Source organism: Triticum aestivum, chromosome 3A (genome assembly GCF_018294505.1).
Source record: "Triticum aestivum cultivar Chinese Spring chromosome 3A, IWGSC CS RefSeq v2.1, whole genome shotgun sequence".
In the NCBI taxonomy this organism is placed as follows: domain Eukaryota; kingdom Viridiplantae; phylum Streptophyta; class Magnoliopsida; order Poales; family Poaceae; genus Triticum; species Triticum aestivum.
The window spans coordinates 540008454-540021722 of record NC_057800.1 but is presented as its reverse complement, the minus strand read 5'-3'; the positions used below and the strand labels follow the sequence as shown (position 1 = coordinate 540021722).

The window sequence follows — 13269 nt, the reverse complement described above, 5'->3', positions numbered from 1 at the left end:
GGACATCTTGAACAACTTCATAGATGAATGGTTAGAAAACCCCAGCATCAACCTCGACGATCTTGAGCTTCCAATTGGCATCAGTGTCTCTTTTCACAGTGCCATTGCTTCTGAGGTGGCGCTGGCTCAGAAGATTGTTGAATTGGAGAACAAAATTGATTATGAGAAGGCTCAGTTCAAGAAGAATGTGGCCAACCTTAGTGTGGCTGATGTTCAAAGCTTCAAGCAGATGCTGCATGAGCTCAAAGAACAGTTCCACTAGAAGCGCCAGGAAGCAAATGGTTCAAGAGAGAGAATGAAGTACTTTGCTGAGAAAAGTGTTCAAGCCCATAATGAAGTAGAAAAGCGCAAGGCTCTAAGGCGCCCTAGCATCGACCCCAGAATGGCTGCCAAGAAGAAGAAGAAGCCTGTTGTGGCCCAAGCTGAAGCATCAAGGCAGGAAGAACCCCGCATTGTCTTCCCTGCCAGTATGACAGGCTCGAAGTCTAAGGTCCCCACAGCTGCTTCTGAACTCAAGAAAACAAGGGCAGCTGAAGCCGAAGCCCGTAAGCGCAAGACCAAGAACACCACTGACAACGCTCCACCGACCAAGAAGAGAAAAACCAAGAAGAAAGAGCGGGCCGCTCCAACAGAGCCCCTTGTCATCGAGCCAATCTCAGTGGCTCGTCCTGCGTCTGAACACCGTGAGCGCTAGTTGATAGTTCATGAGCCTGCAGAGACTCGTGAAGCTAAAGAAGATCCAGCTGTTGACCCCACCGCAGCTGAAGACATTGGTCCCCAAGACAATGTTGAAGATGATGAAGTCCTTCCTCAGATTGAGCACAACATGGTATCATCGCCTATTCTGACGAACAATGAACTCATCATCATTGGTCGTCCTTTGACGCCAATTGCTCAGGATGATTCATGGGCTGATCACCCTCAAATCTCCCCCATCAAGAATCACCAAGTACTCCCCCACCTCAAGCCACCACTCCGGTGCTTGAAGATGATGACTTTGTGGTCCAGCCGACTCCCTCTCCAAAGGCGTCGCCCACACTCCGCAGGCTTCGCAAAGGACCAAGGCCACAAGTGACTCTGTCGAGCGTTCCAGAAGGAGAAGAGCACCACAATTCAGTGGCACAACAAGTGTTCCCTGACGCCACTCCAACTGTGAACGTCTCAGAGCCTGAAGCCAAAGCTGCTGAAGACATTCCGGCTGCATCAGCCGATGATCAAGAAGTACCCCGTCAAGAGGAAGAAGAACGTGTTGCTAGTTGCTACACCCCCGTCCAACCCTAAAGTTGTTCTCGAGGAGAACGTGTCCGACCCTCCAGCTACTCAAGTGGAGGTTGAAAATACTGAGGCGGCCACTAACGCCAGTACTGAAGCCAATGACGTTGTCATGGCCGAAGCTAATGTGGCGCCTGAAGCTAATGTGGTGAATGCACCCGAAGCCAATGCTGCACCTGACGCAAATCTGCAGCCTGAAGCCAATGCCTCTGCTCCTGTGCCACCTCCAAGGCCACACACCATCGAGGAAGCATATGATCGTGGTCAGCTTGTTACCGTCCGCTGGCCAATTTTGGTTCGTCCGCCTGCTCCCGGACCTCAATTTGACTATCATGTGGAGCACCAACCTCAGGTACAGAAGCCAAAGCCAAGGCTGCCAAGGTTTCCAGGTACCGCAACTTCACCAGGACCCTTTAATGTAAATGGCTTCATTGCACACAACACCTTCTTTGATAGTGCCAAGAACCCCTACTCCAAGCCAAGAATTTCATCTGATCGATTCTGGAGCTACCAGCAGCATGGTTACTATTCCTGTGTACTCTATGATCAAGGGTGCATCTTTCCCGATATGTGTCTCGATAGTGAAGCTATTGCTGGACTGCCCTGCTTGGAAGAGGCACTTGATTGTTTCCGTGATGCTGGTCTTCTGAACTTTGTGACTGCCAAAGAACATTGGAATGAAGAGCTTCTGCTACAATTTTATACTACCCTCCACATTCGCGGCTACAACAGGGATCCGAAGACTTGGATCCTTGAGTGGATGACAGGTGATGTACACCACGAAGTCAAAGCCCAAGACATCATTGAGCTTACTGCCCTGCCCACTCCTGGTGAACACTATGAACCGGGTTGTCAGCTCCACTGCAATGCCTTGGAGAGCATCTTTCAGAAGCCAGAGCCCAACATGAGCCAAATGTTGAGCATGATGAAGCCACTGCCCCATGACGCTGACTATCCAAAGGAATTCTTTGTCAAAGACCTAGAGTATCTGCCCCACACTATTTATCACATCATCAGGCAAACTCTATGGCCTGTCAAAGGACATTCTCCTGCAGCGAAGCTTGAAGGAGCAATGAAGACATTGGTTTTCTATATCTTCAATGGCATCAGCTTCAATGCTCAAGACTTCTTCATCAGGCAATTGGCTACATCTGGCTCTGGTATCTTTGCTCTAAAGTTCTATGCTCCATGGGTAATGCGCCTCATCAAGCTTCACTCTGCTATCAACTATCAGCCTTCTGCGCGCAACCATCTCATATTCTTGCCAAAGGTTGATCTGTCTGTTGAAGGCATATACCCAGAGCCTGCCAAAGAGCCTGTTTATCTTCACAATGCTAATCACCAAAGCTTCACACAACACATTGAAGGAGTTCAGGCCGTCACTCGTGTTTATCCTTTGGTTGGCAATACACGTGCCCCTCATACCCAAACTGAAGCCACTGGAAGCACAATTGCTCAAAGGCCTTGGAAACGATCTCGTGTTCTCAATGACCGAGAGCTTCTAGTCGCCCTGCATCAGAAACAGGATAAGCATCATGACTGTCTCAAGCGTCAAATGCATAGCCTCTTGGTGGATGTCAATCGCATTCGCAACCTTGCCACCAAGAATGCGTTTTTCACTCATGAAACCTGTCGCCGGTCGTGGAAGAGTCTGACTCTGCTGAGCTCTGAAGATGATCTTCAACAGGATGGCTTCACGGAGAGATTCAAGTTTGATTACACTCCTCCATGGAACGCTCACTTGCGTCGGACTCCCTCACTCGAAGACTCTGACTATTCTTCCTCAGCTGCAACTGTTAATGCCAGAGTCATTGATGACCAAGATGATGCTACCTCACCACCTCCCACTTTGATGTGTATCGACACTGCACCAAGTTCGTCTGCACCACCAAACATCAATGACGACCCTGCTGCTTCGCCTACTCCTCACGGAAACGAGTAGAAAGCTCTATGTCTTCAAACCTTTTTGGTCATTACTAACAAAAGGGGAGAAGCATATGAGTTGATAGTCTTCAAGCGGGTCCATATGGGTGGTTTGCTATACTTTTTGCTACATTTGCCAAGTGCTTACAACTCTCGCTTTTGATACATTTGGTTCTTTGAGTTGTAACACTTAAACTTGATGGTCGTCTGCTACCTTTTCGGACAACTATGTGATGCGATGATAAATTCCGTATGTGCGACGATAAATTCCGCACGAAGTCATTTTGCAGACGTCCATTTTTCATTATGCATGTCATTATCTTTGCTATATCCCTTCATGCATGATGAATTGTCTTCATAAGTAGAAGAGGATCTCCGCAAGTACAACCTGCCATGTGCATTTGCATTCAAAAGCAAAATACTTATATGCACATCTTCAGGGGGAGCCTTTTTGCTACTTACGAAGACAATACCTCAATCCTTTACAATTTCACATACTTTATTCCCGTTGAAAACTTCAACCAGTTTGTCATCAATCACCAAAAAGGGGGAGATTGTAAGTGCATCTAGTGCCACCCCTAGTTGGTTTTGGAGTATTGACGACAAACCTGGTTGAGGGACTAATGTGTTTGTGAGAATTGCAGGATAACACAGTTAGTAGTCCCTCATTGATTCGGTTTACCTACCGGAGATGACCCCTAAAAATGTGTGAAGACATTGAAGACAATGGTGGTATGTGAATATATTCACATTGAAGACTATGACATGAGAAGACATCGCATGAAGACTTTGGAGCGCGAAGACATAGTTGTTTCGTAGTTTCATTTTCTTCTTTGTTGGGTCATATGAACCACCGTACTGTTAAGTGGGGTCCAAGTAATAAAGTCAGAGTGACTAAAGTGATGCTCAACCACATCCTAAGTCTTCGAGTGAAGACAATAAGAGCAAATCTTATCCAGAGTTGGATAAGTCAGCTTTACTTGTAGCCCAAGTCAAGCTGCCGCGTGTGTTTGAAATCTGATCGTTGGAACACGTGTTAGTTCCTTAGTGACCCAGGGTCATTTCGGACAAATCAGGTCGGGTTGCCTAGTGGCTATAAATAGCCCACCCCCTACACCATAAATTGGTGGCTGCTCAGAGTTAGTGCACGGCTTTTGTCATTTGAGAGCAACCCACCTCCGAAGCCTTTGAGAGAGAAATCCTTGCGAGGACAAAGCTCTAAACACCCAGAGCCAAAGAGTATTAGGCATCACTGAAGTCTTTCTGTCTGTGTGATTTGAAGACTTGTTACACTTGAGGACTGTGAATCCTCTAGCCGGTTAGGCGTCACGTTCTGAGCATCCAAGAGTCATTGTGGATCGCTGGTGAACGAAGTCTGTGAAGGTTTGGAAGTATACCTTGAAGACTTAACTGAGTGATTGGGCGAGGACTCTGTGTCCTTAGCTCAAGGGGAATAAGGTGAAGATGCGGTCTTCTGAGTTGAATCTCATCCTCCCAAACCAGACGTACAGTTGTCACAGCAACTGGAACTGGTCCAACAAATCCTTGTCTTCACCAAGCAACTGGTTCTATCCCTTCCTTCTCTTTATTTACAGTTGGTCTTTGTGAAGTCATTGCCTGCTTGCATTATCTGTTTGTCTTCACTTTGTGACTGTTTGTTCTAATTGGCTTCATACCATCTTCCATCATGATCCATACTGCCTAGCTGCTAATAGTCTTCGTGCTTTCACTTCTTTGAATACTTGACTATGGCTTGCCTAGTGTAGTCTACCTTCCGCTGCATGTTAATAGGTTCATTTCTATCGTTTGTCTTTGAAAGTTCCATGTTTTGAAGACTTTCATAAAAATCTCCTATTCACACCCCCTCTAGTCGATCACTAGCACTTTCATCGTCGCAAGCATCTCTTTCTCTCAAAGGCTTCGGAGGTGGGTTGCTCTCAAACGACAAAAGCCGTGCACTAAGTCTGAGCAGCCACCAATTTGTGGTGTAGGGGGTGGGCTATTTATAGCCTGGAGGCAACCCGACATGATATGTCCAAAACAACCCTGGGTCACTAAGGAACCGACACGTGTCCAACGGTCGGATTTCAAACACACGGGCAGCTTGGCTTAGGCTACAAGCAAAGCTGGCTTATCCAACTCTGAATAATATTTGCTCTCATTGTCTTCGCTTGAAGACATAGGATTTTGGTTGAGCATCACATCAGTCATCTGACTTTGTTCACTAGGACCCCACTTAACAGTACCGTAGTTCCTATGACTCGATAAAGAAGAAAAGGAAACTACGAAACAACTATGTCTTCGCACTCCATAGTCTTCAAGTGAATGTCTTCACAAGTCATTATCTTCATCGTGAATGTCTTCATGAACCACCATTGTATTTAATGTCTTCATACAATTTTATGGGTCATCTCTGGTAGGTAAACCGAATCAATGAAGGACTACTACCTGTGTTATCCTGCAATTCTCACAAACACATTAGTTCCTCAACCAAGTTTGTCGTCAATATTACAAAACCAACTAGAGGTGGCACTAGATGCACTTACAAGTGCCTACTCCGCTTCCGTGAAGCCAAGGCGGGGGTCAACGATGATCTGCGCTGAATCAGGCAAGGCACCGGCTGTGTATGCTGGCGACAAGGTAGCGGTGGCCAACGTGGGACCCAAGCGATGTCGGCCTCCATGGTCTACTTTTCCTCGGTTCGGTGGTGGCCGCGGGCATGTTGGCCGCCTCCGCTGGTAGGGCGTGGTTACGCCTACGTTTGAGACGGATGGCGTGGCCGTAGGCGCGGGAGGAGCATGACGACACGGCGGCGTCCGCTGCATCCACGATGCCTGTGCCACCGTGCTCCCACGCATGACGGCGTTGAACAACTAGCTACTCCTTTGGGAGCTGCCTTGGAGCCGCGAGTTGCTACACCAGGGATGTAACGCCTGGACACACTCGCTAGCGTCATTACTAGACTGACCTCATAGATCAATGCTAGTATTTTCTGCGCTCTTTGTCCTCACTCGTGCGCACTGGAGACCAACTTCCCGTTCGGTCACCCATCCTGAAATTACACTAAGCCGAGCACACTTAACTTTGGAGTTCTTTTCGAATGGGCTCCAAGAAAAGAAGGAATTTCTTATTGATATAAGTATCCCTAATAAGTCAGGATATCACATACACCTCACTACCCCCACTCAGAGGAACCGACGTCCTAGTCGGCCACAGGACGTTCCCTCTTGGCGCATACGTCTGTGCGTCTAGTCCAGCACATGTGCCATGTTGTGTGCCACGACGGGTCACAAACGCCATGCACAACATGATCGCGTACCTGGCCCGCAAACATCCGTGCAACCGCAAGGGTCGGCTCTGATACCAACTTGTAATACTCCGGACACATCCGCCGCGGCCGTTACTCCTGACGGGATCTAGACTGGCCTCCACAATAATAGTCTTTCCTGTGCACTTTGTCCTCACTCGTGCGCACCCGAAACCAACTTCCTGGCCGATCACCCATCCTAAAATCACTCCAAGCTGAGCACGCTTAACGTTGAAGTTCTTTCCGAATGGGCTCCCGAAAAAAAAGGAATTCCTTATTGATATAAGTAAGCTATCATCCCTGATAAGCCAGGCTATCACAAGGGGTCAGCTTGGAGCGTCAGCTTGCTCCTTCGCTTGCCCGCCTGCAGCCTCGCCCATGGTGCTGACGGCCTAGGGTGGCGAGGGAGGTGGAGCAGTGAGTTGCCTAACTCGTATCAGGCGGGCTCGGTAGGCCACGTAGCCGACTTTTATGTCGTAGAACTCCTCTTCCTGCTTGTCGAATGCCATGGAGAGTGAATATGGTGCAAGGAGGAGGTGTGGTGCGGTTCTTGCCCGGCGTATGGCCTCGTTTAAATAGCGGGCGGACTCGAAGAGCCAATCGGCGTTGTGTTTAATGTCGGCCAGCTGGCGGACAGAAGTGTTGCCGGAGTAGGTTTCTCGGCACACATGCGGGTTTAATGAAGGTAGCGAGGCTGTCTGAAGCCGGTTGAATGCAGCGAGGAGTTGTGTTCAGCCGTGCGTGCAGCGAGTGACACTCTTTCGGCCGGCACGCCACTTCAATGCCGGCTTCAATGAGAGTTTATGTCTGCTCTAGGTCGGCATTAATAGGAGTGACCGCTCCACGATAGCATGAATGCGGGCAGCTGGCATCGGACGGAAATACACGCGGGCGAGGGAGGGGTTTTTTGTGGGCCAGGTTAGTCGGACGCAAGCGTAACTGCTACCTGGACGTCTACAAAGCGCACCTTAGTTTGTCTCCTGTTTGTCGGATAAAATTCGTTTAAATCGCTCGCAAAGCCTTTTAGTTTATCTTCGGTTTGCGAGAAAAAGTGAGCGGGGACAGCGGATTGATATATGATTTGGGTCTGTCTAGGACACATCTAGATGTGACATAATTATGTCACATCTAAGCTGATGTTCACTCTGTTTGTGGTCTTTTTTTTGTTTCTTGTTGATGCATTATACTTCCTCCGTTCCCAAATACTTGTTTTTCTAGGCATTTCAAATGGACACAACATATGGATGTATGTAGACATATTTTAAAGTGTAGATTCGTTCATTTTGTTTCGTATGTAGTCACTTGTTGAAATCTCTAGAAAGACAAATATTTGGGAACGAAGAGAGTATATATTTGTGAAAGCTTAGATGTGACATCTTTAAAAAACATCTAGATATGAATTAGACAAACTGATATGATTTTGGATGCAAAACACGTCCGAACTCTCGCCGCGGCATCCGCCACTAGGCACGGAATCGACCAATTGCGTCCCCGAACCTGACCGGTCGCGCATCGTTGCAAATGGACTCCGATTCCACCTATCCCCTCGTCGGCCTCCTTCCGTCCCGACCCTTTAAATCCCACGAGCAGCCCTCCCTCCCTCCCACGGCGCCCACACCCGCTAATCTCCTCCGTGACTCGCCTCGTCTCCTCCGCGATTCATCCATGGCAGCGACGCATCGGGTCTCCGCCGTGATCTTCGACCTCGACGGCACCCTCTTGGACACAGGTACGCGGATCCGCTCGCTCTCAAGCTCAAGCCGCCGTCCCGTGCCGTTCGATGCTCCGCCTAGTTCGGTCGATGTGTCCTATGCTCGAATAGTTACACAAGGATTTGTTTTTTCTATTCGTGGCGGGATGTTTGGTCATCTCCTCCAAACCTACGCCCTGCATTCGAAGCACGATTTGTTGTGCCGAGGCGCTGCCTTTCCAGTAAAGCAGAGTAAAAGTGCAATATGAATGTAGCTTAAAAAAAGTTCAATATGGAGTTTGTAAAGTGTGGTGTGTCTCTTGGTGCAGAGAGGGCAACAAGGGACGTCTTGAAAGAGTTCTTGGGGACCTACGGGGAGGTCCCAGATGCGGCCAAGGAGGAGAAGCGGTTGGGGCAGATGCACAGGGAGTCCACGACCGGGATCATCGCAGACTATGGGTTGCCCATCACCGTCGAGGAGTATTCAGAGGCAATATACCCGCTGTATATCAAAAGGTTTGGTTCGTTTTGCTCAGCTGAACAAGTGTCAGTCACGATTAACGGAAGCACTGAACTTGGCCTCATTTGTTCTCCAGGTGGCAAAGGGCAAGCCCACTTCCAGGGGTTAACAGGCTTCTCAAGCACCTCTACAAGAACGGAGTACCCCTGGCACTCGCTTCAAATTCCATCAGGAGAAATATCGATCACAAAATTTTGAAACTAGGAGGTCTGAACCTTTCTTCAATCTACATGGGATAACTTGCCACCCCTTTTGGTATTCCACAAGTGCCACTTGGAATGCAACAAGTACTTTTTGTTCTACTAAAGGAAAGAATAAATCCGTCGATATAGTACCAAGTCATTAGTTTGATGAAAGAAATTGTGGCATTGCTTGATCTGTCATGACTATCTTCTGAGTTTCCATGCTCACAGTTTGGGTGTACTAATCGTTGTTAATTATGATTTTCAGTCATCTGTGCCCTAGACATTCGCTTGCACAAACACAAAACTTATAGCAGTTATGGAATTTTTATGAAGTGCTAGATTTATTTATGTTATGAATTGTATGCTGATCTATTAAAATCTTTACTTGTTTTCCAGAACTGAAAGACTGCTTTTCGGTGGTTCTTGGTGGTGATCAGGTCCCTCATGGAAAACCTTGCCCTGACATGTGCGTACTTCAAAATTTTACAAAATGTTTGTTGCACGTTTCTGCAGCGATTAGCATGTACAAACTGCACTATTTCTGTGCAACATCATACGGTGTAACTTGCAGTGAAATTACCTGTGTGTCCCAGGAACATTCACGTATAATGTCATCTTATTTGACCATATAACATAACCAATTTTTGGTGAAAACATGATTTAAAGCATCTTTTGCTTTGTGCATAACATTGCTGATTATGTGTCATCAATGCTTTTGTAGATTTCTGGAGGCCGCAAAGAGGCTTGGTGTAAATCCGTCGTCATGTTTGGTCATAGAAGATTCTCTGTAAGTATAGCAAACACTACTCCCGTACAGGCTTTTCCCCCCAATGATGGTTAGTTTTCCTTTTGAAAGGGAAATGGAAGAAGTTTAGGTTTCATACGAGATTTAGCTTATCCGACAACAGACAACTTGTTAGAATGTGCATCATAGTATGGATAGCAGCCTTAAATAGCCGAACATAGACATAGTAGCGATATAGTTGCGCTAAGAAAACCAAATTTAGAAGCTAGTGCTTATATGCTTTTTATTTTATTTTTCAAATGCATTTTCCAAGTGTTGACACCCAAGACAATTACACTTTAGAGTATAGTACCATGCCAAATTTCTGCACTCATGGAGATATTAACGTTGCTTTTGTTAAAAGATAATACCTGTTTTGTATTTAATTGAACTTACTGCTTTGCTGGCAAAATGTTCTCAGTGTTGGAGTTCAGGCTGCCAAGGCTTCTGGGGCGAAGGTAGTTGCTGTTCCATCACTGCAAAGTCAAAGGCATTGTTACTCAATTGCTGATCTCATCCTCTATTCACTGCTAGACTTCCATCCTGAGTTGTGGGGTCTTCCCCCATTTGAAGATCGTAATTCTTTCTCCATTAACCACCAGCTTCATTTTTGTTGATTTATTTCAATTATTTAAGTCTGCTGGCTGCCATTTATGTTGCAGGCATCCAAGGTGCTTTGGCCATGGAACCATTACTCTCAAATGCTCAGATAGGTGATGCGGTTCAAAACAATACTCATACACTTATAGCAGGTCGGATACCTTCTTATGTTCTTCTAATATGTCAACAGCTGATAATATTACACTTCTTAGCACATAGTGGTTTGCAAAATACTGTAACAGCACATTTTTTAACACAGAACAGTTTTTGCAACAGGTGAGTGCACCTACGACTCTATTCCTGATCAAATATCAGGAATTTTCTTTGGTTGGGCCAAGTCAGAAACTTATGGAGTCTTTAAAGCGGTGGTCAGCACTGGGTGGGATCTTTCACCGGGAAAATTCGAAAGAGTGATGGTTGGTATTTTAAATTTAGTCTTATCTCTTGGCTATTCTGCACCTTTAAGATGTGTTAACTGCCCATTGTCATTTACAAATTTAAAGGGTTGTGTTTTCTGGGAGTTCTGTTGCTGTAGGTTAACACATGCAAAATACTCCAGACTTTGCTAACTGCTGTGGCATTATTGCCAAAGGATTGTAAAACGAAATAATTTGCCAGCCTTGAACTGTGGTTGTCCTTTTCAGCACATATGCTTTCTTGATTCTCACAACAAGGCCAAAACAGAGGATTCCTTGGAGCTTCTATTAATTGGCTACATCCGGAAGCTCCAAAGCTCGGTAATGACCTTATCATGTAAATAAATGTAAATTCATGAAGTTGACACTTTGTATTCATTATGCTGTGTATTTTATTTCTTCATTTACACTATTTCCATTTGGTACTCTACTATGGACCCTCTCCGCCATGTAACACAGAAGTCCGCTAGACAGAACCAAGCATATTAAATTACAACTTTGTCATATGACCATTGTCAAAACCTTGAATGCAAGTCCAAACATGATTATAACCTTTGTTGCAGGAAAATATATCTCAAGCAATGAGCATAACTGACGAAGACCAGGCCACTGCAAGAGATGCACTAGACCTCCCAGCTTTCTGTGAATATGCAAAGACAAGGGGTGCATTGGACCTCCCAGCCTTACCTGAATATGCAGAGCCACGAAACGGACTTCTTCTTGCCTGATGCCTGGCGTGCCACTACAGGCTATCTGATATTATTGACAAAAATTATGGGTATCACTTATTTCCCTTATAAAGGCATGTAGGGATTGCTGGGAGAGTTGGAAGAGCTGCCGGGAACGAAGCTTGCACTACATTCATGAAGGTGGAATCTCTCGATATTCTCAGTTTCTTGGTATCTTTTGACAGACTCACATCAGAAGATACACTGTAATATTTTATCTATCATTGTGTGTGCCTTGTCGTGTGGATAAAATGTGTACAGACAATGAAGTGGGGGGAGGGGGTAGAAAATGATTATTTACGGGCTGATAGTTTTAAGCATTTCTCATGTATACTCTTGGAAGGAGCTCGTTTTGTGCCTGTATGTGCTCACGGCCATAACCGGTGGCAGGATGAGAAATGTAGGGAAGCAGCAGGGATGTTCCATGTCCATCCTGACCATCCAAATTGCTACTCCCTCTGTTCACAAATATAAAGATGTTTTGGGTATTTCAATATAGCTACATACGGACACACTAAAACTTGTGTATATACATTTGATTCAGGAGAAAGTTAGAACATCTTATATTTGTGAAAGGATGCAGTAATGTATATATCAAAATAAGTATGCTCTGTCAAATAATGTTCCAAGAGAAAGACATGTTCTTGCACATTAGCTAAAGTACTCATGTAAGTATACATGTACAAAAGTTATTCTTTGTATGAAATGTGATCGAGCAGCTGGCTATTTTCGGAAGCATTTGGAAACTCCAAAACGCATGAATGATCTTTTGCCAAAAACAGCACGACATAATGTGTTTTCATCTTGATAAAGCTAGCCATAATGGAAAATATGAAGGAGAACCTGAGTATCAGCGCACCCTATACGCAAAAAAATAGTAATTCAAAAAAAGTTCAAAAAATTCCAAATCTTTTTTGGTATCAAACATGATCAAGTATTGTAGTCGTATAAAAAGATTCGTCAGAGAATGACTTTCGTTGCATCATGGGTCGAAGATTTGGCAAAAAAAGCGCTATATAAAGTACTATACATGCTATATTGTCGTCATAAACTTGTCTTTTTTGTCCCGAAGTCAATTGAAATCATTTCTTGTCCAAACTTTTATATGGGTACAATACCTGATCATCTTTGATTCCAAACAAGATTTGGATTTTTTTTGAATTACTATTTTTTTTTTGCGCATATAGGGTGCACGGGCACCCGATAACATCAAGTTTCCGTCCTAGCCATAATGGCCTTCCCTAAAAAAATAGCCTGAGGAAAAAGGGAGCGGAAAAGGCATGATAAGTCTGGAGGCCGGAGCAAGTCTTTTCCTCACAAGTTTGACAACAGAGAAAAACAATTCAATCTTGGCTGTGCGTAAAACAAGCAAACAAAATTCCAGTAAACTAACACAGTTCATATACATGCCCAAACTGTTGACTTCCTCATTGCCAAGATGAAAATTTCAAGGAGAAATTGCTTTCTGAAAAGTGGTTAGCAGGCAATTAACCTCATTCCGGCAGGCAATTTTGTAGGAACAAAAGAGGCATATACTTGTCAAAAGAAAAATAACAGAATCAACTCACGGCACTTAGGCAATTCTGGTCACGAAAGATGGGCAATATGTAACGAAATCTGAGGCAAATACATGCTAAAAGAGAAGCAACTAGATCATGGGTGCTATGTAGCAAGAAAATAGGAGATCTAGGCAACTTCGAATTGAAATTGCGGCAATTCTTCACTGTCCGCTGGCAACAACAGGCCAACCAAACTAGCAAAGATCTCCCCGTGCTGCTCCAAGATAGACTCATGCAAAAAAAAAGACTCATTGACTGAATAAGCTGGGCCCCGGGCAACCAGGG

General features: G+C 45.3%; 1 protein-coding gene across 2 annotated transcripts; it reads left to right on the top strand.

The window, feature by feature from the left end:
• Positions 1-8030: 8030 nt before the first annotated feature.
• LOC123062102 (bifunctional riboflavin kinase/FMN phosphatase) lies at positions 8031-11913 on the top strand. 2 transcript variants are annotated; one of them, XM_044485443.1, is made up of 10 exons: positions 8031-8231; positions 8522-8708; positions 8789-8919; positions 9294-9363; positions 9619-9684; positions 10103-10257; positions 10344-10433; positions 10546-10697; positions 10926-11018; positions 11261-11913. In XM_044485443.1, exons 1-10 carry the CDS (start codon positions 8168-8170, stop codon positions 11423-11425), a joined length of 1173 nt encoding a protein of 390 aa, XP_044341378.1. In that variant the 5' UTR covers positions 8031-8167; the 3' UTR covers positions 11426-11913. The 2 variants fall into 2 exon arrangements, with proteins under 2 accessions (XP_044341378.1, XP_044341379.1); XM_044485444.1 differs by having other exon boundaries at positions 8032-8231; positions 10558-10697.
• Positions 11914-13269: the final 1356 nt, after the last annotated feature.